General features: G+C 43.6%; 1 protein-coding gene across 3 annotated transcripts in view; it reads right to left on the bottom strand.

The window, feature by feature from the left end:
- FLI1 (Fli-1 proto-oncogene, ETS transcription factor) overlaps positions 1 to 5,554 on the bottom strand; it is a 94,208-nt gene extending 88,654 nt beyond the window's left edge. The window contains exons 1-2 of one of the 3 annotated variants that reach the window (XM_085316749.1): positions 5,130 to 5,554; positions 3,233 to 3,341 (exon numbers count right to left, since the gene is read on the bottom strand). In XM_085316749.1, coding sequence (XP_085172875.1) covers positions 3,233 to 3,298 — 66 coding nt within the window. In that variant the 5' untranslated portion in view covers positions 3,299 to 3,341; positions 5,130 to 5,554. The remainder of the gene's footprint in view (positions 1 to 3,232; positions 3,342 to 5,129) is intronic. The other 2 variants (XM_085316752.1, XM_085316750.1) reach the window with 2 other exon arrangements.
- Between the last annotated feature and the right edge of the window lie 17,016 nt (positions 5,555 to 22,570).

Genomic DNA, 22,570 nt, shown 5'->3' with positions numbered 1-22,570 from the left:
TAAAATTCAAATCCTCCTCCTCTTCCTCCTTTTCTTAGCCCCACCTCTCCCCTTTGCATTTTGAAAGTCGCGAGTAGAACGACAGTGTGGCCTGAAGATGGTCGTAGACAGGCTGTTTTATATCACAGGGGTAAGACAGTGCATTTATTGCTCCTGGGTCCTTCCACGGAACACCCTGCTAGCAGCCTCTTCTCAGATACAACACACTGAGATGGGCAATTTTTCTCCATGATGCAGAGAATAAACTCTTAACATAAAGCTAATGCACATGATACATTTGGGAAAGATTTATAGAAGATGTTGATCCCAATCTTGCTTTCCCACGTAATGGAGTTATGATACCAGCCCTCAGTCAGGATTCCACCAATGTAATGGATACATTAAAGTAAAGAATTCATCCCCCAACAAGGTAGGCAAAAACATTTTTGCAGCAAAGGAATGGCATGCTAAAAAAACAAAACAAAAAACCCTCATGACCTGGGAAGAGAGAAGGAATTGGAACTCAGAACCACCTGCTTTTTAAACTTCTTCATTGAAGAACAGTATGGGAGCAGGAAACAGAAGGCAGGAGCTGTCTAAAACCGAACAGTGCATGCTCCTTACAGAGCACTTTCGTCTGCACTTTGGGAGTTCAGACACTGAGGCACAGAGAGTTGAAGTGTTTTCCGCAGGAACACCAACTCCACCCTAGCAGAGCTTGGATCGGTGTTCAAGTTTCCTGACCACCTTCCTAGATCACTAGGATCACCTCTTCTGCAAATAACTCAGTTACAGTCAGAATCACTGCCGGCATTTGGTGCATTGGAGGCAGCAGAAGCTTTGTCACCAAACTCAAGGGACAAAGTCTAGCCTAACCTATTTGTTTAAGGCTCTGATCTTCATCAATGTTCTTACTTTCAAGAAGAACTCCACTAAACTGAATGAACTGTCCAGGTAACTCTTGCACAACTGGTTGCAAAATCTTGAACTTTCTGAACTCTTGGAGAGATATTTTCTTTGTCTTCAAAGGATTTTGGATCAGTTCCTAAGAAACGTCTGTCAAAATCCTGTTGATTTTTTTAAGCACAGGAACAAGTCATTTCCCCAATGACAGTGGTGTGAATGAGGCTTTACAGACAAAACACCAGAAGACAAAGTCCTTGCCCAAAATAATGGCAGCTGAGGATGAAGGGTTGTAATAAAAGGCAGAATGCTCAGCATCACGCAGCTCACTTCTCTCTCCACCACTGAAACACTGGATGTAAGTCCAGCCTTAAAAGTTCTTCCCGGTGGATAAAAAGCACACGTTTATTTGAAGAAAATTTTGTCTAAGCACTTTGCCTGCAGGATTCTACTTAATGAGAAGGCTGTTCTGATGCTGTTATGGCTTGACTCATTCAATCCTTTTGTGAATGTTAAATTATTCAGGCCTGGATCTCGCTTCCACTTAATTTAAAAGGAATTTTGCTGCTAACTGCAGTGGTAGCTGGATCTAGCCCCACAATAAAAGGCAATGATATCATAATATAGGATATCAGAGGGCCTTCATCTTTTCATTCTAAACAGAACGCATATAAGATCATTTCCCACATGTTGGGATGCCAAAGGAAAATTAATGCTAAAGCTGGGTACAACTGCACAGCGTATTTCTTTACTTGAGCTTCTCGTGAATTCACTTTCATGATATTTGCATGCCATTTGGTTTCCACTAAGTTTCTGTTCTTATAGAATTTAGTTCAAAACTATTTGAATTTAATAAACAAAATCTAATCACCAACATTCCCTGAAACACTGAGCTATGAGTGTATTTTGGGGGATATTAACTGAACATGTAATCTTCACAATTTYCATTAGAATTTGCTCTAAAAACCTGGTCCAGAGAGCTGCACTGGTTCACCCAATCAGGGAATATAAGTAAAGCCACATGACCTGGGACTCATCCCACGAAGCTTGCATTTCAAATACTAATACTCCTAACAAACTGTCTGCAAAATGAGCTTCAGCCTAGGGATTATATACAGAAACTATTCAGTGAATCAGTTCCAATAATGTGTATGTAACACGAACATCACAATCGGCTCATGGATCATTGACTAAGGGAAAAAGAGAGAGAGAMAAAATTCCTGTAATAAATTATTCATTACAAATTATCCACCCAGCTCTAGTTAACACCCTTCTGTGTTTCTTCAGTCTGGGAGAGAAGAGCTTGTGTTTTAGATTTTCCCTAAGTGCTGTTGCATGCAGAGTTTGCCTTAAACGTGTAACCCAGATGTCTCAGGCTTGGTTTATTTACATTCTTGGGAACTGTTGTGGAAAAAAAAAACCCATATGATGTCAAATATAATATAGTACTCAATTGAGCTATAAAGGGACAAGGCTGTGCCAATCCTTCTTTGGAATTTTTTATAGTCTTATGGAAAAAGAAAAAAGCAAAAATGACCCATTGAAATACATTCTAAGATTCTTCCTTGTTGTTGTTTAATAAAAAGATACACAACCAACCATTCAGAATACAAGACCTAGTAGTACCTTGCATTAGCCATTATCAGTAAAGCTTTTAAAAGTCAGTTTAACTACCGAAATGAATGGAAGAATTGTTCAAGGTAAGCCATAAGTAACACCACGAAACAAATCCCAGTTTTATACCATTGCCTGATGTGGCAATTCATTTATTTAGCAACAGAAAGAGATGGTTTGATCTGATTCATTAAATGCCCTTTTTTGCCTTGGTATGTACCTGTTGAAAGGAACCTGTTGAAAACAGAACTATACACATTATCTTGCTTATTGACTTCAGTGGTTGGCTCAGCTGAGAGGTAGGGGGATATTAAATGAAATTTAGCTTTGGTTTAAGACTAAATGGTATCTAGGAAATCAGAAAATTGGAAAACAATTTAGGAAACCACTATGATAYAATACTAGTAGCACACAAATACTATCATGTAGGTTTCAGCATAACAAACCACTACTATAATGTAGATCAGGACATTCTCACTATAATATTAGTTATAGTATAATCTATGAAACCAAGCATCAATGTACTGTAAAAAGACAAGACCACTCTAACATACAGTTGGTCCCTGATGATCCAACTTTTGACTCAGTCCAGAACTATAACCGAGATAATTCAGACACTAACCCAACTCCTCTTGAAGGTAAAGAACATTTTCCTAACTTCAGTGAGAATGGGAATGAGATTTTCAACTAATACATATGATGGCAAATTTTGGAGGATTGTAATTTTTGACATTACCTGTTTAAAGATGCTGTCATGTCTTACCTTGACGTAAGACGAAGTGTCTGGTACAGTCTGAAACATCCTTACTTGGTTAATAGATATATTTAAAGGTCCTAAAATTGACCTGCAACAAAAAAAAAGATAACATATGTATATACAGAAAAGTGAAAAAATTCCAAGTTCTGTTTTAAAATTAGCGATAAAGCTTAAAGAGAATTGATTAAGACAGGTCTTCAAAAGCAGGATTTTATTTCTACGTTTTAAACAACAGTTTGTTTTTAGTTTTGGGGTCTGTCCCCCTGTCCCCTCCTCCCYCTCCCGGAAAGAGCCTTCTTCACTTTTGACCAGAGCAGAGGGAAATGTTTGACATGTGATTAACTGAATTTCTTAGCCAACAATTAAAAGCCAGCAGAAATACTCATGTTTTCATGTCGAGACTAGTTAACCCTATTGACTTGTACCTAAGGGTTTCAGTTGGCTAAACGAAGGGCAGTTGCCTTTCGTGTCTCATTGAAACCATTCCGAGCCATTAGCCTACCGGCCTTTATTGATTTAAAGAACCTTTTTCACCAATAACAATTAAACAATAAATTTAAAAAATAGCGAACGGAAGTATCATTCCTAACAGCAATAAAAAAATCCGGAGTTGTCAGACTCAGCCTTCCTATTTCGGATAGTGCCGAAACGTTGTCAAACATCGCTGTGGGTTATCTTAGGCTTGTATCAATGCAGTGCATCTGTTTTTCTGTAGGTCTAAGACTTGATGATCTCCTGATGAACAGGTTTTTGTGTGTCCTCCCTCCCCCTACTCCGACATCACTGCAGAGATTAACAATGGTCGTGAAAAATGTAGCGGTGTGGGGGGAAATAAACTTGTAGTCACTGAAATATCTGACATTTATTCTTTTTCTGTCTGCTTCTCTCAGGATCCTTAGTCCCTCGGAAAGCGCTAGAAAGCGATATAAAGTATAATTAGYCCCTCGTTAAAACGCGTGAGCCCCCGTCTTAGTAATTACAGATATCYTGACGCTCCCGCTTTCCCGGGGCGGGAGGGAAGAGTCAGAATTTCATCCAGAACTTGGAGCGGGAAGAAAATGCAACTTAAAATGTATGTTACAAAACTAGAAGTATGCCTAAAGAGTCGCGCCCGCCGCTTAATCATGAAATATCCTCGTTTGGTTAATGAAGAAGTCCGAAGGGCGACGGAGCTGCCGCCCCCGCAAGGAGCACCCTGCCTCGCCCCCGGGGCGACACCTCCGCGCCTGCAGCGCCGGGGCACGGGGCTGCTCCGAAACATCTGTTGATTAAAAAAGAGAGAAAAAAAATACAGAGAGAGAAAGAGAAAAGAAGAAGGGAAAAAAAAAAAACCAAATCAACCCAACAACGCTGGAAAATAAAGTTCTCTATCTGCACATAACCCTCTCCATTACTGATTTTTAAAGCAGTTATTATGCGGCCAGCTGGCACAGAAGGGCAACTGATTATAAAATCGACAATGTGTTTCTGATAAGTACAATTCCTTTTTTTTTTTTCTGTCGTCCTCCCTCCTAACGCATTCCAGTTTCTTTTGCTTCTGAACTTGCAACGGGGGGTGGGGGCAGACGGAGCTGAGGGACAAGGCAATTTTCCCTAGCCAGTAAATTTTCTAGGGTCAAGGATTCACAGATCAATTTCCTCTGCTCCCCTCTTCGCCCCTGATTACCACCCCCCCTCCACTTACCTCCCCTGTATAATTACACATGTTCATATAAATAAATACATCTGCATATTTGAAGTCAGTCTTTAAAAGCCTGCTGTGGATTATTTATCAATCGTATTACGCTGCCAGCATCAGTCGAAACATAAAAGGGGCCTCTTAAACTGCTTTTAGATTCACCTCTTGCTTATTATTACTATTATTTAAATGACTCACCTTTTATACCCTTTCCCCTCAACCAGTGGAAGAGCAGTTTGTAAAGATCCAGATTGAGACAAAAAAAAAAAAAAAAAAAAAAATCCCCACCAGTTCTGGATTACTACCCTGCCGCTGCAGTTTTGCGAAGGAGAGATTAAACTTGTTAGATCCAAAGCAGCGCTGAAGTTAAAATTCCCAGCCCATCCAGACAGGCTGCATCAACCAGGCATTTCCTCAGGGGGCTTCTGTAATGCTCGCAGCTCGAGTACGCGCTTTTCTTTCTCTCTCTTCTATGCCCTCTACTTTTCATTTGATTTCCGTTTTCCCCTTATCAATATTTCAGCTGCGCCCTCAGATTAAGCATGGTTATATGACATCTTCGCTCGAAGAGCCTGCCTTATGCTACTTGCGACTTTAAAGAACAACAACAAAAAAAAGTCACAACTTTCTTAAAAAAATACTGTTGAGGAGTCAAGCCGAAAAGAGACGCTGAGTGGAGCTCAAGTGCTACTTTAAATCCCCTTTTTAAGTAAGGAAGTTTCAAATATCCGTTTTAAAATCATCGTTCCTTACTTTGGGCTTTTTTYCCCCCGACTTTTACCTTGAAAATAGTTAACCCATTTCCCTCTGAAGCAGAACTGAAAATATTACGCACCACACTCGCAGAGTTTTGCAGATGCACACGGCTAGAAAAGCGAGATGAAACAGTCTCAAAACTATTTTCTATTGGACCAAGAATTCAGCCATTCTCTCTGCAAGCCAAAACCTCCAGATCCTTTTAGCTATTTAATAATATCCTACCAGATAGTAACACATTTAGGGAGGGGAAGAAAAAACATCTTCAATTCATGAATAATTTTCTTTCTCCTCCCCCCCCTTTTTTTTCCAACGGGATCACATTTGTGCTGCATATTGTTATCTCAGAAGGGTTAGCAGATAATATTTTGCACTAACCTGGGGAAAGAAAAGTACAGGGATTTTAGCAAGACATCAATTYTAAATGTAACCCTCATAAGGGTTACCAAAACTATTTGGAAAATGTCCTTCCACTCTCCATTCTGTTTCTCTCTTTCCCGGCTTTGCCCCAAATTCCAACATATTGAAACATTTTTCTCCTTAATAAGAGGAACATATAAAGTGAAGGGGTGAAAGGGCAACCTGGGAGCCGTGCCTAGAGCTCCGAACACAATTTACTCGCTGGTAGACGAGGCGTTTAGCATTCCTCCCAATTTCCAAGGAAAACAGACTCAGACCTGTACCTTAGTGACCAGGGACCTCGCCAGAGCCACTTTTTAATATAGAAATTCTTCGGATTCTTTGTTATTATTGTTGTTATTGGTGTTAAGAGAGAGTTTCCTAGACCAGGTAAGCGTCAGGGATTTTAAGAGGAAGATTTCAGGAAGGTAACTTCCGATGGAAGGAAAATGAGGGTTCAAAGMGACAGGAGGAACTTGCGAGGTGCTGAGGAGAGCAGACTCTCTCTTTCAGGGGTCGAAAATACCAGGTGAAAAAAAAAAAACCCACAGCACCTTCGTTTTTAAAAGGCTTTAAAAATCCGCATATATCAAAGTTAAAACCGCTGTTTCCAAGCCTTAATCTCATTATTCTGTGGGGACGTGAACACCTCCTTCTACACATACACAACTGAGCTAACTAGCGACTGAATCAGATCACATTTCAAAGTAATTTTTCATTCTTTTCTCACGTTTCCACGTGTGAATTACACAAAACACGTAGTTGAAGAGGAACCCCGAGGGCTTACTATTTTKTTAGCAAAACCTTCTTCCTATTTTTTTGAGAGGGTGCTAATAAACATTTGCATCTCTTCCCATGCTTTTTCCCATCAGTTTCTTTTTTTTTCCCAAAAAAGTGCCCAAAATTTCAGCCTAGTTCCGACAGAGATATATATAGGGGACCACTGAGCACACACACCTAATAAGTTGCAATGAAATAAAGTTTAAGGCTGGTGTTAACAAAAAGTTAGGACATAAAGAACTTAGAAGTTCAGGGGAAATACTTCCCCTGAATCCTGAGCTGCATTCACTACCTCTTGTAATCAAACCCCACAGTTGAGTCAAGAAACCCATGTGGCTAGTTGCAGTCATCTTGGGAGCTTTACTAGCCCAAAAGAAAATTGCTGGCAAATTGGAAACAGCTGCAGCACTGGGGAAAAAGGTGGGGGGGGGGGGAAGAAAGCAAGCAAGCCTGCCCCTAAGCAGAGAAAGTTACAGAAGTTTTGTTTACACAAATAGCTTCAATGCAGACATGACATTTCAAGTTTTTATCAACAAACTGTAGGTGACTTGAATGTAAGCAACATTTCAACATTCATCACTGGCAGTGATTTTTTAAAGACGCCTATGAAATCTCTCCCTCTCACACATACACCCTTGCAGTTCACTTCTGTGGCAGCTGCCYTCGCCTGTGCCTATGCCCCCTTTAACAGGGTGCTAGCAACACAAACAGTGACTTAAAACCCACAGAGGATTTTATCTGGGGGAGGGGGAGAACCTGACAAGTGCTCAACTCTCATAAGCCTGTTGGACAATTGCTAGAACAAATGAAACGGTGGAAAAACTCAGAGTTCTGCAAAATGTGCTCTTTTCATGTTTTCTATTTATTAGATACGTTAAGAGAAAACAGACTCATATGAGTCCCAAATGTAGGCAGAGTATTAAAAGAGGCATGTGTATGCTCCAGCAATTACAGCTGAATTTGATTAAAAACGTCATGAAGACTGCAAAAGCAGGAGTTACCTGATACACTAACCCTGAGGTTGCTTTAGGATGAATTATAACACAATTCATTTTATTTTAATAGGTCACTATAAGATTAACTGTTTAAGGATGGAACTGTGCTATAAATGTTTACATCAAACCAGAAATAAGCAAGCTTTACTTTCTGGTTGTTTAGAAATAATGTTTATTACATTTTAAAATTCCTCAACATGCTAATTAGAAATAAGGAGAAAGTATGTGAAGTCAAAAGGAGTCCCAGTACTTGACATATAACCACACACACACACTTCTGTGCTTCAGTTTCTTTTTCCTAAGAGAAAAATGTAGTTTTAATTGACCATTGTCCTTTTCACATGCTATAGGAAAACAATGAAAACAACTTTTTTCCTTTCTTCCTCTCAAGGTCTTGGTCAAAAATTTAAAGACACTTAACAGCCTGGGCCCAAGACATCAAAAAGATCAGCCAAAGATGGGGTTATGATTCTTCCTAGTAGCACTGTGGAATCAGTCACCGAAACAGCTAACTGTGTGTTTGGGAGGGAAAGAGCTTGAAGACCTATCTGTGACTGTGGGACAAAATCACACAGGTGTGAAGGACTTCAGCACCTTCCCACTTTCTATTCCCAAAGCAGAGATTGTCTTTGAACTTGCTTTTGCTGGTACAAACATATCACATACGTAGGTCCAAGAGATCAAACAAAAATAGCCTTATGAACTTTCCGCCTCGAAAAAGAAAGGGTGAAACACAGAACTACCCTGTAGTGATRTTCATGTGATTTTTCATATGGTGTACTGCTGGGGAGTTTCTGGATGAGATAAGAACCCCTCTGTGGCTGCAAATATGTATGTGCTATCTTTAAGCATCATCTAATACAGTATGTATTTATGCATGAATGGAAATCTAAGAAGCAATTGACTTTAATTATCATTACTCATAATAGTGCTGTATTGTTGAAATTAAAATATTAATTCCACAGGAAATTCCTACTTGTTGGAATTTATTTTCATTTGGAATCCAAGGGAAGGACATCTTTAGAATTTTAGCACAAAAGGAGACTTATGTAATATTTACTTTGAGGAAAACTGAAATCATCATCTCAAAAAGTTTCATTTACAAAAATCAGAAAGACCCATTTCAACAAAGCTAGGCTATTTCATTTTAACTAGGCAATATAACTAAAAGCACTTTGATAAATTCCACTGAAAACTTGCAACATTGATTTAGGTATTTTGGGAAAAATGTTTCAGTTTTGTTCATCACCATCTGCCAATGAAAAACAACTTCAAAATAAAATATTTTTTTTCACTCAGGTCTACTATTAATAATGAATGTGATTATTAAATTATTGTGAATTGTTGATAATTATCACAACAGAAGTTTTAGTAACGGAGATGAAATGAGGCTGAAAACTGAAGTGACAGCTCATAATCGTTAAGATTCTATATTGTTCTTAAAAAAAAGGTGTGTTAGGTGAAGGTTTATGTTATCTCCTAGGCGGTAAAGATTCTGCTTAATTGGAACAGGAATCTCTCACTCTTGCTGCTGAACTGTCTGGGTTTGGGGTGGTGTCCTTGTTCACACTGTCTGTCTTCACTAATGTTATTGAGGAGTGGGAAAAAGTGTGATTTTTGTTGTTCTTTTTTGTTTGTTTTCAAAGTCATGACCATTTGCAAAGAATTCTATTTTTCCCCCACTGTTCAGAAATATTTTGAGGAAAATATTTTCCATGCGTAGGACATCACGTAACCATCCTGTTAAACCAGTCTTGGTCTGCGACTGGGCTCGGTAAGTTACGTGGGTCACGGGGATTGGGGTTTTCTTTTTTTGTTATTTTTATGACTAGACCTTGGAAGCGGGTGAGGCCGAAACCCTCCGCGGGCCGGGCCCACCCCAGCGGTGCCTACCTCCACAGCCGCAACCTGCCACTGCCAGGCTCTCCCGCGACGCAGCCCCAGTGTCCGCCCCGAACGTGGACCTGGCAGCGAGTGGGGGGCACTGTCAAGGGGGCGACATCTCTGGAGGGCCGAGGCGGCCGCCTCAGCGATGGGCCGTGGCCTCATTCGCTTCGCACCTCCTGGCGGGGGGTGTCTTTAAGCTTGTAAAGGGCCAAAGGGCCCCGCCAGGAATGGGGGCTTGCAGCCCCAGAGGGAAAGGAGGGGTGGGAGCTGTGGTGTGAGGCACCCTGCAGCCTTTGAGGAGGCAGAGGGAGAGGCATCGTGCTGCACCGACATCCCTACAGCCCTTCGCCGGCCACACAAGATGGCGGAGCCGGTAGCSAGAGCGACCCTCCTGCCCTGTCAGCCTCGCCCTTCCCCACCCCCCCAGCCGATCCCATGATTGGCTGTCCTCCTGCAGGAGGCGGGGAAAGGGCAGATGCAGCCAATCGGGAGCAAGAGGAAGAGGCGTGCAGCGCCTCTCCTCAGGGCCTGTGAAATGGCTGCCCTGGTGCTCCCCTCAGTGGGGTAGGGCTGGCTGGTGGTGAGCTGGGCTGGGCTGGGCGCGGCGCTGCCTTTCTGGGCATCATTGCGAAGCCCTCTCCTTGGGTTTGTTGCTGTGGCAAACCCTAGGCTGGGCAGTCCCAGCTGGAGGTGGTGCAGCCCTAGTGCTGAGGCTGACATGAACCCCGCTCAAGAGTGCTGAACCCCAAGCCGGGCTCGTCCTTGGTGATGGCAGCGAACCTGCGGAGCGGGAGAATAACACCCTCGACACCACTGCTCCCCTTCCCTTCCCTCCGTGTTTCCATACTTAAACCCATTCTTTTCCCTACCTCTTTCCAATCTCTGGTCTCGCTCTCTCTTTTGCTCCATGTTTCTACTAGACTCCTTTAAATACCTATTCCCAACGTTTGTTATCCCAGCTAAACTCCTTCCACTGAGTTTTGCTTCCTAGCAAAATGCCTATCCAGCAGCTTCTAACTACCAAAGGAAAAAAAAATGAAGAATAAAATCTAAAAAATCAAAAACCAGCCTCTTCCTCCAGCAGAGTTTTTGCTCTTAGCAAAAAGAGAAGTAGCAGTGGCTCCAAGTTCACTGCAAGCTGTACTATTACTTTGCTTTTTTGATATCAATTTTATGTGAGCCACTTGGTTGCAGTGGTGATGGAGAGCAATGTGAAAACCTGAGTGTCCAAGTTGCTGTATTAGCCTGAATTGAAGGCATTTTTGAATATATCCCATCTGCTTTTCTAGAAGAGAAATTCAAACGGACAGAATCTTTTTGGAAATAHAGAAATTCAGTGTGATGCCGTGTCTCATGTAGAGTTCCCCTTCCCTGCTCGCCTGGTTGCACAGTTTGATTCCTTTGCATCCACTTGCCCTGGGGTTTCTCAGAGCCAGCAGGGAAGGCCCTGCCTGGAGCCAGTTCGGGATTTGCACAGCACTAGGGAGAGCTGCAGCTCCCCGAGAAYCTCCCCATCCTTTCTGGCTTGAGCTCCTGAAGAGACCAGGCTGTCTGGAARGACCTGGACATCTGGAGCCCTGAAGGGACTCCATCTGCGCTGTTGTCTGCAGAAAAACAAACAAATAAACAAACAAATGAGTGACCCCCCCCCAAACTTAATTTCTTGAAAACATCTCACCTTGTATTTGAGCCAGTGTGTCTGGTAAAGGAGGGGAGGAGGAAGGAAGAGAGAAAGAAGGAAGTCAGCTGCACAAAAAACCCCAACATAAACAGCTGAAGGCATGAAAAGCAAATGAGGTGAATTAAAAAAAATGTCTAAAACAGGAGCTTGATGGGAGTCCAAGTGTTTTGACATGGAAGCATGTTTCCCATTCCACTTCTCTGCAGAGAAGATTTCTCTTCAAATTAGATGAACCATAAAATAAAAAGGAAATTCAGAACAACACTGTAAAATGGTGTTTTACAGCTTTTTCCACAAAAGGCTTTTCCTTGAAGAGTTCTTATACCTCAGGTCTTGTCTACGCACTATCATCAGACAGCTTGGAATATACCAGTCAAATTAAAGCATTTTCAGTGCCCGCTTCTCCTGAGTGAGGCTGCAGTTCTTTTGGTATAAAGGTGCTTTATGCTAAAATAACTATTCCCATATGGAAAGGAGTGATGATTTGGGAAACCTCTCTGGTTAATATTATGAAGTGCTTGCTATGAGTATTTGCTACATCATGAAATGCCTTGATGTCAGTGCATATCCCTGTTTGCTGATGAGGCCCCTGGAACCTCCCTACTGGAATCGAGAAAATGGAAAGTGCTGGGTTCAAAACCTGTATTTTGACCAGCAGTTTATGGGCCAAAAAGATTGTCTGCCACAAGAAGAAGGTAATTTTATTTTGTCTGTAGAGAAGAAAATGGTAGGAATACAAATTTGCCCCAGAAGGCAAAAGCACAGAGGGAATGAAACAGGGATTTGAAAGAGAATCACAGGGAAAGAAGTGCAAGTGAAACAGGAATTAACATCAAGGAGAAGGGGAAGCTTCAGTCTCCTTTTGTGGTAATGATGGAGGGCACTTGGGGACTATGCTTAGAGATGCCTGGGCCAGGGGCAGTGCCTGGAGCATCATTTATTCTCTGGTGACTTGAAGCACACAGGCCCCAGGATACTGGAGCTCACTGCTGAAGTTGGATGTGTGGTAGGTCCGTAACAACAAAGATAGGAAAACTGAGGATGCTGGAGTAGGCCAACTACAGGATAACTGCATCCAAACGAAGTGCTACACTGATACATCAGAAAAAAAAAGAGAAAAACAAATAAATGAGCGCTCTGTTAGCTCCGTTAGCTAAAYGGGTACAAAATCTGTGGTGGTCCAGGTTTCTGCAGCTGACGATCGTCAGAAATCAATGCCACTTTGGTCTCCAAAAGATGAGGGAGACAGATTTCTGCAATTTCAGAACTTGCACTAAATTGCACTAGGTGACTAGGTTTACACTGGTGTCACTAAGATCAGAATCAGGGCCACTTCATAGGAAATACAGAGTAAATAATTACAGACGTGGACTTCTGGACTGCCCTGACAAGGATTTTCTCTTCATGTCACATCCTGTGCCTATGCTGGTGACCTGACACAAACTTCTTGTTTGTGCAGCTCATCAAAGAGTAAAAGCTATGACAGTCAAACCCAGCCACTGCCATTTTGGAGGGCAGTCATGTTTAGATTTGTTTCCTGTCTCGGGTAGTTAGTGTGAGTTAGATGTTGCAGTGTGACAACAGAGAAAAATATTTCCTCAGTGCTCTCCTCCACTTTATAGAAACACATAGCTCTTGTTTCCCAGCTCAGTAACTTAAGATATGAAAGGTCTGTCATAAATTATGGATTTTAAGGTAAAGAAAGGTCATATTTCCTGAAAAGCATGATTTGAAAAATTTTTCTGGTTTAGAAATAACTCTGTGCATGAAGACATCTTCCAATTGGGCTTCATGGGGAAGAGTATACAACTTCACTTTTTCATTCCCTGGCCATACTTACAAACAGTTTTTTTGAGCTGCTTAGAACAATGTGAATTACTGTTCTCTGATGTAACTAGTCCAGATATTTTTATCTTTGAAATATATTACAGATGAACCTACACACGTTTCCAGTTACTATCACAAACTTTGTCCACATGAGGATAAAAGGTGATTATAAAAATATCCTAGTGACCATATATGAACAGCTACTACCTCGTCCTGTTGGTACTAAGCCACATTGCTCTAAGTGGCATGTGAACAAAGAACAGATGATGATCCAGGCCCCACAGAGCTTCTAGATTTACACAACACGTTATAAAACCTCGTAGTGTGATAGACTGACCCATGAGCTGCTGCTGAATTCTGCATGTGCTCTGCAATCCTTGAAAATCAAGCAGTTTATTTTTGGAGGCTGACTATGGATAGAGGAGCTTAAATTTGCGCTCCTAATTGGAAAATATTCCAGGTCTATAAAGAGATCAAGATGTTTCCCTTTTCCATCCCAGGCACAAAAGCCCCCTGAATGATTACAAGTGAATCCCCTTTAAGCGCTCCTGTTTGCTGCGGGAACTGAAGTCGTGACACTGAGTCACACATCCTTGGGTCTTTGGAGGTGTCCGGTTGCTCACTCAACTTGTTGACTCTGCTCCAGTCACTAGCCCTATTTCCTGGACTTATCTCACCGACCAGATTTCCCCTCCTCTCTCTCCCTCCTGTGGCTCATAAACACTTGAAATCTACTGTAAACCCAATCTAGGCTCACAGCTTGTTGTGAGTACAAGCAGCAGCAGATAGCAGGAGATAAGGAGTGAGGCCACATTGTCTTTTTCCAGCCTGCACTGAGAATTCACTTTTAAATCTGAAAATTGTTTGCTTAAGGAAGAGGAAATGTGCGTGTGGGTGCTGGGGGGCAGTGAGAGAGGGGAGGAAAAAAGAGGAAGAGAGCTGTTTTAGAGACCAAATTGGGTTGTACGAAAGGGAGGATTGATGGAGATTGATGAAGGAAGTTCAGTGACGGTGCCAGTGCAACAGGCACTTGTAAATCGTGTGCTCCTATTATCCTGCCCAGTTCCTAAATAGTTGACCATTCCCAAAGGGGAGGCAGCATTTCCGCAGCTGMGCCCTGGGATGACGACCTCTCTCCAGGCACGCTGAGGCCAAATTTGGCCGGAGTGACACCTGGTGGGAAGTCACTCAAGGCATGGGGAAGGAYTCTCTGCTTTGTCCACATGAGAAAAGTTCTTCTGAACTACCATGCTAAAGGTGTGATTTAATCATTAAACTGCTAAAAACCCCAGTGTGAAAACAGTCATAACCAGTGCTCAAAATGGCACAGCAGAAGTCTGGGTAGGAAATCTGTATCTGCTATTACTTGCACACATGAAAAGTGTGATATATCTAGTGACCCAGCAGTGCTGAGTGCCATCTTGTTACTTGTCCCTATCAGCTACTGCTCAGAGCAACGTAACTTATTTCACTTCCTGAATCAAGAGGAGGTCAGGTCTAGCTGCAGGCTTTGCTAAGCACAGCTCTGTTGATATCTGAAGCAGCGTGCTATGATTCTGTGATTCCTGCCTGAGAGCTCTGCCAGCAGAACAGTGCTGGGGTGGTTTTAGCAACAAAAATGTACTTTTATGGGTGCAGCATGCTTTGCTCATGTGGTAGTTTTATGGCAGAGCTACAATGCAGAACTGGAGTGGCTCTCTCTGTATTGGGGGGCATGCAGGTATTCATGTGCTGGTAAAGTGCACAGAGTGAAGGAAAACACTGGACCTGCACAGCTATAAATGCTTTTGTATAACTGTTTCTGTACAAGTTGAGGACGGTTCCTTTAGCTGTATCAGCCAATGCAGCAAAGCTTTCTAGTACAGATTTTGATCACAAAACAAAGCTCCCRCTGACTTCCACAGGAGCAAAAATCTGCTCAAACTAAGCGCATCCAACAGTGCCAGAACGCTTCTCCCTCAACCGTGCAAATTCCCTTTTGATCTTTGAGGTACTGAGATATCCCGGCATCCGTGGATCAGATAATGCCTCAAGACCTGTGGCAGCTGAGGTCTGAAGGGAATGATAAAGAGAGTTGGGATCCCTGCATGGGAAGTGCTATGTAAATTTATGAATTGATCTCCTGATGCTGTTGAAGTCAATAAAATGGCAGTTGACTCCATTYGCAATAAGATTCAGTCCCTGTTTTGTGATTAAATCTGGCATGTGTTGCTTAAGAAGGTAGAATATAGCAGGGATTCAATCAACACAGGAAAACCTGCAGAGCTGATCCTCCTCTCCATGCATACCTAAGGTCCAGGCAGCTTTAATAAGCACGTGCAGGACGTAGCCACATTTTCATAGCATCCTACGGACCAGCTGCCTCTTGAGAATTGTCTTTGAGAGCAAAAAACAGGAATGCAGAAACAGGGAAAAAGTATGGGCCATAAGAACGAAAGAGATTCGGAGGGCCATTGGTACCTCCCTTATCAAAGAATCAGGCAAGTCTCGTTTGGCAAACTTTGGACTCATTCCCTGGGGTCAGAGTGACTCTAAATGAAACTCAGGGAGCCAGAAGAGGAGGATGAGCTACTGGTTCAGCTAGTGATGAAGTGTTTGGTGCCTCAACTCACAGCAAGCCAAATGCAGAGAGATATTGATGTACCTATAGATGTGGATGGGACCTGGTGGGACTTGCAAAACCCCCTGGCCCCAGCAAATGGTGGTGGGAATTAAGTACTGATTTGCCTTGTCACTTGCATTTTAATAGCCTTAGTACTTCCCAGATCTGTCCCTTATGTCTTCTGTGTTTTGCTTCCCCATCTGCAAAATAGAGATAATAGCATGGCTCCTTACACAAAGTCATTGTGGTGATAACTATGTTCAGATGCTATGGCAACAAAGGCTGTGTAATACTGAAGATAGCAAGAGATGCTAAAGGCAGAGAGCTGGCTTGTGTCAAGCATGGCTTTTTGCTGGGAAAGGACAGAACAACCAGCCTCCCTCCATCAGTCCTTTCCCACAGAAACCTTGTGCAGGTCGTATATGAGGGAAGTGGGTGAAGTATCAGGTGAGTTGATTTTAGGAAGGAAGAAAGTGGACACTTATCTCCTATTTACTGAGCAGTCTCAATCCACATGGATTCTTTACTCCATCGCATCCTCTTACCTTGTCACCTTACTGTCTTTTTGACCTTCCTCAGCCAAGTCCTTCATCTTCTTCATGTTTACACAGCGCCACTGAACTAGAAGGGCAACGAAAACAGACAGCAGCTCTAAAACTCCAGCTTTGGGGCAAGAACCCCCAGGATGTCCYGAAGTGGTCACTTGCAACTGGTGGTGATTTCACCAAGGGAGATGGCACCCTGACGTCCTACTTTCAGAGAACTGCTTAATGCCCACTTCAGCTGATCGCAGCTGTTTGAAACACAGCCACGTTCCCAAAGACCTGGAGGTATCCAGACGTGCAAGACACTGTGCAATAGGAGGCCACTGTTTGGAAATAATGGCCTCAAAAAATGCAGAGTGGAAATCTGAAGGCCTAGAGAAATGCCAAAATAGCACCTCTGAGTCTCTAGCTGAAGTTACGTAAGGCCTTTTGGGGCTTCCCTTGCTTGCACCCATTGTGGTGAGTGGTTTCAGCTCCTGTTCTCTGTCCTAGCTCATTTCCTGGCTCCCACTGCGACACTTTGATTCATAGGGCCCAACCACCCGTAACCACCCAGGGAAATAGAAGCGAAGCCAAGCAGCCATGCTCATTCATTTTCCCCTCAGGGGGAGGAAAGCAGGCCAAAGATAAGATCGCTTCATTTAAGCCAGAAGCCATTTTTCACTGACCAGTTCTCACAAGTGTGATCCCTCTGGGATAAATGGCACGGCAGCCACTGTCTTCAGCAGAGGCGAGATCGAGGCTTTGGTGCAAAAATACCTAGAAGATTTTTTTGGGGAAATAACACATCCATGTGCTATTGTGCACCCAGTCAGGAGAAGACAGCAGCACTGCTTGCAGCCCTGACTGGGAAGGTGGCAAAGAGTTGAAAATATGGAGCCAATGATGCTTTGGGTGCCTGGAAATCTGTGTTCCTCCYCATGCAATGCAGATTTTTCCTGGGAATCAGAACATTCAGCTCTACCATAGACTTATCAAATACCTCATGCCTCAGTTTCCCCATCCCTGTTCATCAATAAATTTAAGCTATTGAACTGTTGGGCATCTCCACCTGTTTGAAGATCCGCAGTGACAGAGTTCAACAGCAGCTTGGGAGGAGATGGGAATTCAGACACATTTCTCTCTCCTCTTTTATCCTCTTCATAAAAAAGAACTTTCATCAGGCCTGTTTAAAATGTTTGGGTTTTGTTTGCTACTGTAATCATTAGCTAGCCGCCAGATGGCAAGGCAACACAAGGCAGCAAGCTTTCCAAGTTTCTGGTTAAGACAATGACACAAAACGAGGACAAATAAACAGAAACAGAAGAGCAGAACGTTAGYGAGCACGAGGACGTGGGAGCAAGAGGGAACTGGCCCTGGAGAGAGGATCAAAGAGCCACCAGCCCCTGTGGAGGAGTCCATTGCACTGAGCTGCAGCCTAGCCCAGGACCCTGTCTGCACCAGCGCTGAGTGACCCAGGCTTTAGCCAAGGGTGCAAGGAATCTCCTGGAGAAGGATGCAGCAACACTGCTAGATGATTACTATTCTTTTTCTTCTTTTTTTTTCACTTACAAGATGTTCTGTGGACAGCAACATTAATAAAGCCTGGTTTCCCATGGGCTTGTGTTCCTTGCCCCCTAACTCATCRCCATCCTCCCACTGTGGCCTCCACGATGGGCAAAGATTAGGCCAGAGCCCGGCCAGTGCTGCTGAGCTGGCTGCTGCTGAGCAGAATGTTGAACATCTGAGCTAATCTGGGTCTCTGCCCTCAATCCAGCTGCTGGTTTTCTCACAACCTGGAAAAATTTACTTATCTTTGGGACGTCTACCCTTTTAGATGCTGTTTGGTCAAAGTCAGGCGGTGGAGCAGTGAGGAGAGGAGAGCTACATGCAGATGGGTGGATGGTGAGATTGCTCAAGCTTCCTTTCGTTAGGGAGCCTAGCAAGCCCTCCCTGCTGCTGGGAGTCAGCAACACTAAAACGCTTCATAAGTGTGTCCCAAATTCAGAATTTCTTCTGAGTGTTTGCAAATTTTAACTGTCCTGTTTTGATAGTTGTCAGATAAGATGCTTATATCCCATTCTGAGAAACATTTTGATATAAAGAGTCCTCTAATTTTATTTGAAATATTACAAAAGCTCAATATTTAGGTGTTTTGGTTCTTTTGAAAATAAATATTTCATTTTTCATAGTCCCTCTCCCCCCTTTTTAATGTTTTGAGTTGAAACAGTCAAAGCTTCAATATCACTGAGGAATTAGAAAGYGCATTTTTTGCTCTGTTTTGTAGAATCGTCTGTCCTGGGGGAATTGACCCTCAGYGTCTAGCTAGTATCTGGCCATTTCCTCATCCTACTATAGCTGTGATTTTGCTTTTGAGTTCAGTGGAACCAAGATATAACCAACTATCACAGCAGACAGGCATTAAGAAACTTAGTCTCCTTTTCCATCTGAAAAGCTGAAAGATGCCTAAACTGGTTCCATAAATAGAATTATTTGCCAAATGTACACTCRCTCCTATTGCATCTAAAATACCACTGCATTTGGTATTTGCTGGTAGGAGGGACAACGATTCGTGGGCCCTGGAGGCTGAGTGCCGTAGCTGCAGCTGAGATGAACACCACGGCAGAGCAGAGGGAGCAGCAGTGCAAGCRTATAGGCTTCCTGCCCAGGCTATATCTGCCTGGTAATTATAGAGATAGTCATGATGTTGGGGTGGAGATTTACATTCACTTGCACCAGTTTTGGAGGAGCAGATTGCAGAGCACTGCAGCGATCGTCCATCTCCTCGCTCCCTCRTATTAATAGGTCCATGAAGGGAACTGTCATCCCTTTGCCGTCACCCTGTACCTCTCTTGCAAGYGGAAAGCTGCTGGTTCACCACAGGAAAGGGTGACAACACTATGGCTTCGCCTCCGAGGGTGGAATTCTTTCCATTCCTCTCCAAAGCCATGCCCTAGATTTTGCCCTGGAATAAAATCAAATTCTCTGAGGATTTATTGGGTTATTTATTAAAGTTTCCAGTGTGCTCTGTGTGGCTCCTAAGCACCTGAGAAAGATGAACTTTACTCCGTAAAGCTCGCTGTCTRAAATATCCCCTCACCAAGGAGAAACTTGGTCTCTGGCCATGTTGCAGGATGAGTAACTGGAAGAGAGTGGATTATTCCTGTTATTTAATAGTAGTACTAAAGTAACAGCCAGACCACTTACTCTGGGGCTCACGTGAGAGTCTAGACACAAGTTGAGTCATGAGCTGGTGCCACAGCCGGACAAGGGTAGACCACTGTGAAATGACTTGCATACTGCTAGCATGTGCCCGGGGAGCATCGCCAGGCACAACACAGCATGCTGTGCTGGATCTTTGACAGATACATGGAAGATGGTGAGTGGTACCTCCAGCATCTAGTTACTGGTTGAGTCAGAAAGCGATAATCCAGGCCACTCTACAAGCCTGCGGGACCTTGACTTCTTTGTTCCCCTTTTGCATCATAAAAACGGCCATGGCTTCCAGCTGAGCTGGCTGACCTGATTGCAAAATTTGAAACAGAAAAACTTGGAAAAAAAGCATCCACTCCCCAAATCTGGAGCTGTCTTAAATATTTCAAAACTCCAGATTTCCCAATGTGCATGTGTAACTGGTATCACAGTTTTTTTTGGGGGGAGGGCAGGGGAGGATTTCCCATGCACACATTCACTTTGATGAGTGATGGCTCCAGGGATGGTTTTGCCCATGCACAGGAGGCACAGCCAGTTCTTCTAACATTAGTTACTTTTTTCTTCATGTTGAGGACACCTCAGAGGGTGATATGACATCCAGAGAAGGCTGGTGCACTTGGTAATATGGAAATACTGGCAAATATTTTCACTGAGACCAGAACCTTACTAGTCTCCTCTTTAGTCAGCATCCCTCTTTTGCTCATGATAGTTTCACAAGATACAGAAAGATTTCCAGCTTTCAGGACTCTAGGTTATTCACTGCCTGATACATATCAAAATTGCCAAGGAAAGATATACATCATGGTATTTTCCACATGGCTGGGCAACAAGAGATGGACCCAGCTGGAGGCAAGCGACCTTGGCAGACTAGAAGGATGCTAGAGCCTCCCATGCTGGCTGGAGACAGGACAGCACCACCCAGGGAAATAAATCTTATTTGTGCAAAAAAAGTCAGTTTCTGCTTCTGGATTTGTAGAGCTCTTATTTTTCTTATATGTTTCACTTAACTCTTTGCTCCAGGGGCATTAAGTAATGTAAAAGATAGAGCTTAAATCAGGGCAGGGGTGGCAAATAAGCCAGGTTCTTGATCCATTTCCACCTTGGGCCTGCTTTAAATGACTGTGGAGGAATGAGCACCGACAGACCTCAGAATGGGTGGCTGAAGGCACTAAGTGGAATATCTGTCTTTAACTTGGACACAACACTCCTATTGCCTTTCTGCTGCTTACTGAGGTCACCGCTGCAGCCTGGCAGGAGGACCATCGTGCTTGTTGGCTCCTGGCCGCTGGGACATACCACCTGAGACCCATCGCGTTTGCTGACCAGCGATTGGCCACRTTCAGGTATTTTTCTTTGCACCACCCATTCCCAGTCTCACCAGACCTGTCACCAAACCAGAGCCACATCTCTGCCCAAATGATTCATTCTTTCTGACTTCAGTGTCTTACATGTATGCATATATACATACATGTATAACCTACCAGCAGCATCTGGGAGGTGAAAATGCTCTCTTGTGGGATGTCCCTTGGCTCTGTCCCCAGGGATCCCTGTCCCTGTCCAGGAGGAGCACTTGGTGGGACATTGCATGAGCTGTCAGCTAGAGCAGGTTTGCAGGATTAGGTTTGACTCCCAGCTGTAGCAAGATTCAGACCAAGCAAGACAAAATAGCCTGYAGTTTGCCTCCAGCATCACTGCACAATGCACAGATGGGGAGGTTTGAAACTTAACCTTGGGGCAGATGTTACTCAAGATGATCCAGACCCAGGCACAACCTTAGGGCTGTGACTTTCTTTAAGCAACCATATGCCCTTACGTTAAAATCACAGGGGGAGTTGGGCCTATCAGGTGGTCAGAGCGGTTGTGAGCACTCTGAGGCATGGGCCAGGTTGGGTATCATGTCCACAGACCAGACATTGACCTGTGAAATTAGGATGGAAGAAAGATGAATGTCTTCACATGGATTTGCATTTGGAGGACCAAAAGTCTGAGCTTAAAGCAATGAAATCAAAGAAAAGCAGAAGGTGGGGTGTGACTTTTGGTRCAAGCTGAGAAAGGGCCCTGTTTGGTATAGCTGAGGTTAACCTGAGGAGAAAACTGAACAGCACAAATTGCTGAGATCAGGATGTCCACATGCGGGATTGCACCAGCCTAGTGGCATTGGTGTAACCGAATGAGCTTCCGTTTTTGTGGGGACAAGGCGCCCCCCCCCCAAACGGGTATGTTGCTGAGTTGTCCTTTTTAGGTATGCTTTAGCTGGCATCAACAGCAGACACTCTTGGCCTTTCTCTGAATGCAGCAATGTTTCCAGGCAGCTGGTGAGGAGCTGCTCATAGCTTGGACTGTCTGCAGATGCAAGGAGACCCCATGACATTGGCGTATGCTCAGACCACCTAGTGAAGATGATCTGAGGAAGGACTAGGGTCTTGGTTTGAGACACTTGGGTTTCCATTCTGACTTCTGCGTTCACTTCGTGGGTGATCTTGGGCAAGGGGAGCCACAAATGCACTGAGGTGCCTCACTCCTCTTGACTTCATGTGTTTCATGTCCRTGGGTTTTTGGAGACTTGACCACAGACTGTGTGCACTTTGGAGTTGAGTTTGCAGAACGGCGATGAGAACACTTCCTTACCACCCAGGGATGCTATAAATACAATACAGATTATGTCATGTGCAGATGAAACAGGCCATAAATGTCCAACATAGACACCCATACAGCAGGAGGGCTAGAGATCTGAAYGGGGTTGCCTTTGGGAGGCAAGTGTCCAAATCCTACAGCATGTCATAGGCTGGAGACTGGGGATGGGAGTACTTTTCCCTGGGAGCAGGGATGYTGCTCACATCTGTATTGCCAACATGCCCTGGGGCTTTTGCAGAAAGTTCCATCATGTCATGTCCAAAAAGAAAGCTGTAACCTGCAAGCTTCATAAATACGTCTCCTTTCTCTTCTTTTCACAGTTATTTTTTGTTGTTGTTTTT

Source organism: Rhea americana, unplaced genomic scaffold, assembly GCF_003343005.1.
Source record: "Rhea americana isolate MKP2758 unplaced genomic scaffold, rheAme1 scaffold_48, whole genome shotgun sequence".
Taxonomy (NCBI): domain Eukaryota; kingdom Metazoa; phylum Chordata; class Aves; order Rheiformes; family Rheidae; genus Rhea; species Rhea americana.
This window is presented reverse-complemented; position numbering and strand designations above follow the sequence as displayed.